The 2,605-nt window shown below is 37.4% G+C and overlaps 1 protein-coding gene across 1 annotated transcript; it reads right to left on the bottom strand.

Moving 5' to 3' along the window:
* Positions 1-298: 298 nt before the first annotated feature.
* Positions 299-1,064, bottom strand: LOC102974676 (density-regulated protein-like). The gene is given in 2 exon segments (XM_055085766.1): positions 299-516; positions 518-1,064. Coding segments are annotated over 2 exon segments (597 nt in total). The 5' UTR covers positions 956-1,064; the 3' UTR covers positions 299-357.
* Positions 1,065-2,605: the final 1,541 nt, after the last annotated feature.

The following is a 2,605-nucleotide window of genomic DNA, read 5'->3' as shown; positions in this document are numbered from 1 at the left end:
TCATGATTATTTAAAAATAATCAACAGAAAAGCTTTCCACAGAAAGTCTAATTTTTCCAAAAATAAAAAGTTAAAAAGAAAGAGAAAAGTCAGTACCAAATGACCAAAATTTTTTATTTGACTAAATTCTACTTCATGCATAAGCATGACAGTCTCTCCTGTTTATCACTTTAGCAACAAAAAAAAAAAACCAAGCAGCCCTGTACAGAACAGTGAAAATGCCAAGGGTAAGGGTAGGCTACAGTTTTACTGTGGGATAAATATATATATATATATATATATATTTTAAAAGGCCTCTCTCCCTTTGGCCATATCAACAATCAGTTCAGATCTTTAAATACAAACAAATTTTCAAAATCACTTCTTCACTTCTCCATGATCTTCAATGCTATCATCATCCACTTCTGGCCATTTTTCCTGAATGACATCAATTATGTCATCTGTAAAGTCTCCCTGAATGATGATTTCATCCTCCCCTGTTACTGAGGCACCACAGGGGAATTTCTGAGCAAAAAAACCTTTGTGCTTCTTTAAGATCAATTTCAAAAGTTGCAAGGCCACACACTCTTGTTACATATTTTTTCTTTGCTCTGGGAATTTTGGCTATCGTAACCTTTTGTGGTACAGTCTTCTTTTTTTGTTTTATTTGACCCCTTCCACCTCTCTTTTGTTTTTTCTTCTCTTCCTCTTCCCCTGCTGTTCCTTGACCCTCACTAATTCCAGCTTCTTGTTTGGGTGAATTTTCTACTGTAAGTTTTGCAAACTCATTTGGAAAATTCTTCTCTAACCATTGTCTACATTTAGCAACATCAGGCATATATTCATAGTACTCTGTTGGTAATGAACAGACTCCGCAGTAAAGGACTCGAAGTGGGTAATCTGCATCTAACTTGGTATTGCTCCTCGGGTCTCCTTTGCAATCATGCCCACCGGATTCAGAAATGTCAGCAGCCATTTCAAAACCCAGGCGGTCGCACAGCCTCTGCCGCCTCCCCGCCTGCCACTACCGCCAGCCGAAACGACACATGCGACTCCTCTTCCCCGGTCAGAGCCGCCCGAGAACCCGTCTGCCAGCCGCGGTCCCCCGAGACCTGTTCTTTTGATATTGAGCTGCATGAGCTGCTTGGAAATTTTGGAGATTAATCCTTTGTCAGTTGCTTCATTTGCAAATATTTTCTCCCATTCTGAGGGTTGTCTTTTCTTCTTGTTTATGGTTTCCTTTGCTGTGCAAAATCTTTTAAGTTTCATTAGATCCCATTTGTTTATTTTTGTTTTTATTTCTGTTTATCTAGGAGATGGATCAAAAAGGATCTTGCTGTGATTTATGTCATAGAGTGTTCTGCTTATGTTTTCCTCTAAGAGTTTTTATAGTATCTGGCCTTACATTTAGGTCTTTAATCCATTTTGAGTTTATTTTTGTGTGTGGTATTAGGTATAGAATTTCATTCTTTTACATGTAGCTGTCCAGTTTTCCCAACATCACTTATTGAAGAGGCTGTCTTTTCTCCATGGTATATTCTTGCCTCCTTTGTCAAAAATAAGGCGACCATATGTGCGTGGGTTTATCTCCGGGCTTTCTATCCTGTTCCATTTATCTATATTTCTGTTTTTGTGCCAGTACCATACTGTCTCGATTACTGTAGCTTTGTAGTATAGTCTGAAGTCCGGGAGCCCGATTCCTCCAGCTCCGTTTTTCTTTCTCAACATTGCTTTGGCTATATGGGGTCTTTTGTGTTTCCATACAAAACGTGAAATTTTTTGTTGTAGTTCTGTGAAAAATGCCTCTGGCAGCTTGATAGGGATTGCACTGAATCTGTAGATTGCTTTGGGTAGTATAGTCATTTTCACAATGTTGATTCGTCCAATCCAATAACATGGTATATCTCTCCATCTGTTTATTTATTTATTTTATATCTCTCCATCTGTTTATCTCCATAGGTTTATTCCTAGGTAGTTTATTCTTCTTGTTGCAGTGGTAAATGGGAGTGTTTCCTTCATTTCTCTTTCAGATTTTTCATCATCAGTGTATAGGAATGCAAGAGATTTCTGTGCCTTAATTTTGTATCCTGCTACTTTACCAAATTCATTGATTAGCTCTAGTAGTTTTCTGGTAGCATCTTTAGGATTCTCTATGTATAGTATTATGTCATCTGCAAACAGTGACAGCTTTACTTCTTCTTTTCCAATTTGGCTTCCTTTTATTTCTTTTTCTTTTCTGATTGCTATGGCTAGAACTTCCAAATCTATGTTGAATAATAGTGGTGAGAGTGGGCAACCTTGTCTTGTTCCTGATCTTAGAGGAAATGGTTTCAGTTTTGCACCATTGAGAACGATGTTGGCTGTGGGTTTGTCATACATGGCCTTTATTATGTTGAGGTAATTTCCCTCTATGCCTACTTTTTGGAGGGTTTTTATCATAAATGGGTATTGAATTTTGTCAAAAGGTTTTTCTGCATCTTTTGAGATGATCATATGGTTTTTCTCCTTCAATTTGTTAATATAGTTTATCACATTGATTGATTTGTGTATATTGAAGAATCCTTGCATTCCTGCGATAAACCCCTCTTGATCATAGTGTATGATCCTTTTAATGTGCTGTTGGATT

The sequence above is a fragment of the Physeter macrocephalus genome, chromosome 7, assembly GCF_002837175.3.
Source record: "Physeter macrocephalus isolate SW-GA chromosome 7, ASM283717v5, whole genome shotgun sequence".
NCBI classification, from domain to species: Eukaryota; Metazoa; Chordata; class Mammalia; order Artiodactyla; family Physeteridae; genus Physeter; species Physeter macrocephalus.
This window is presented reverse-complemented; position numbering and strand designations above follow the sequence as displayed.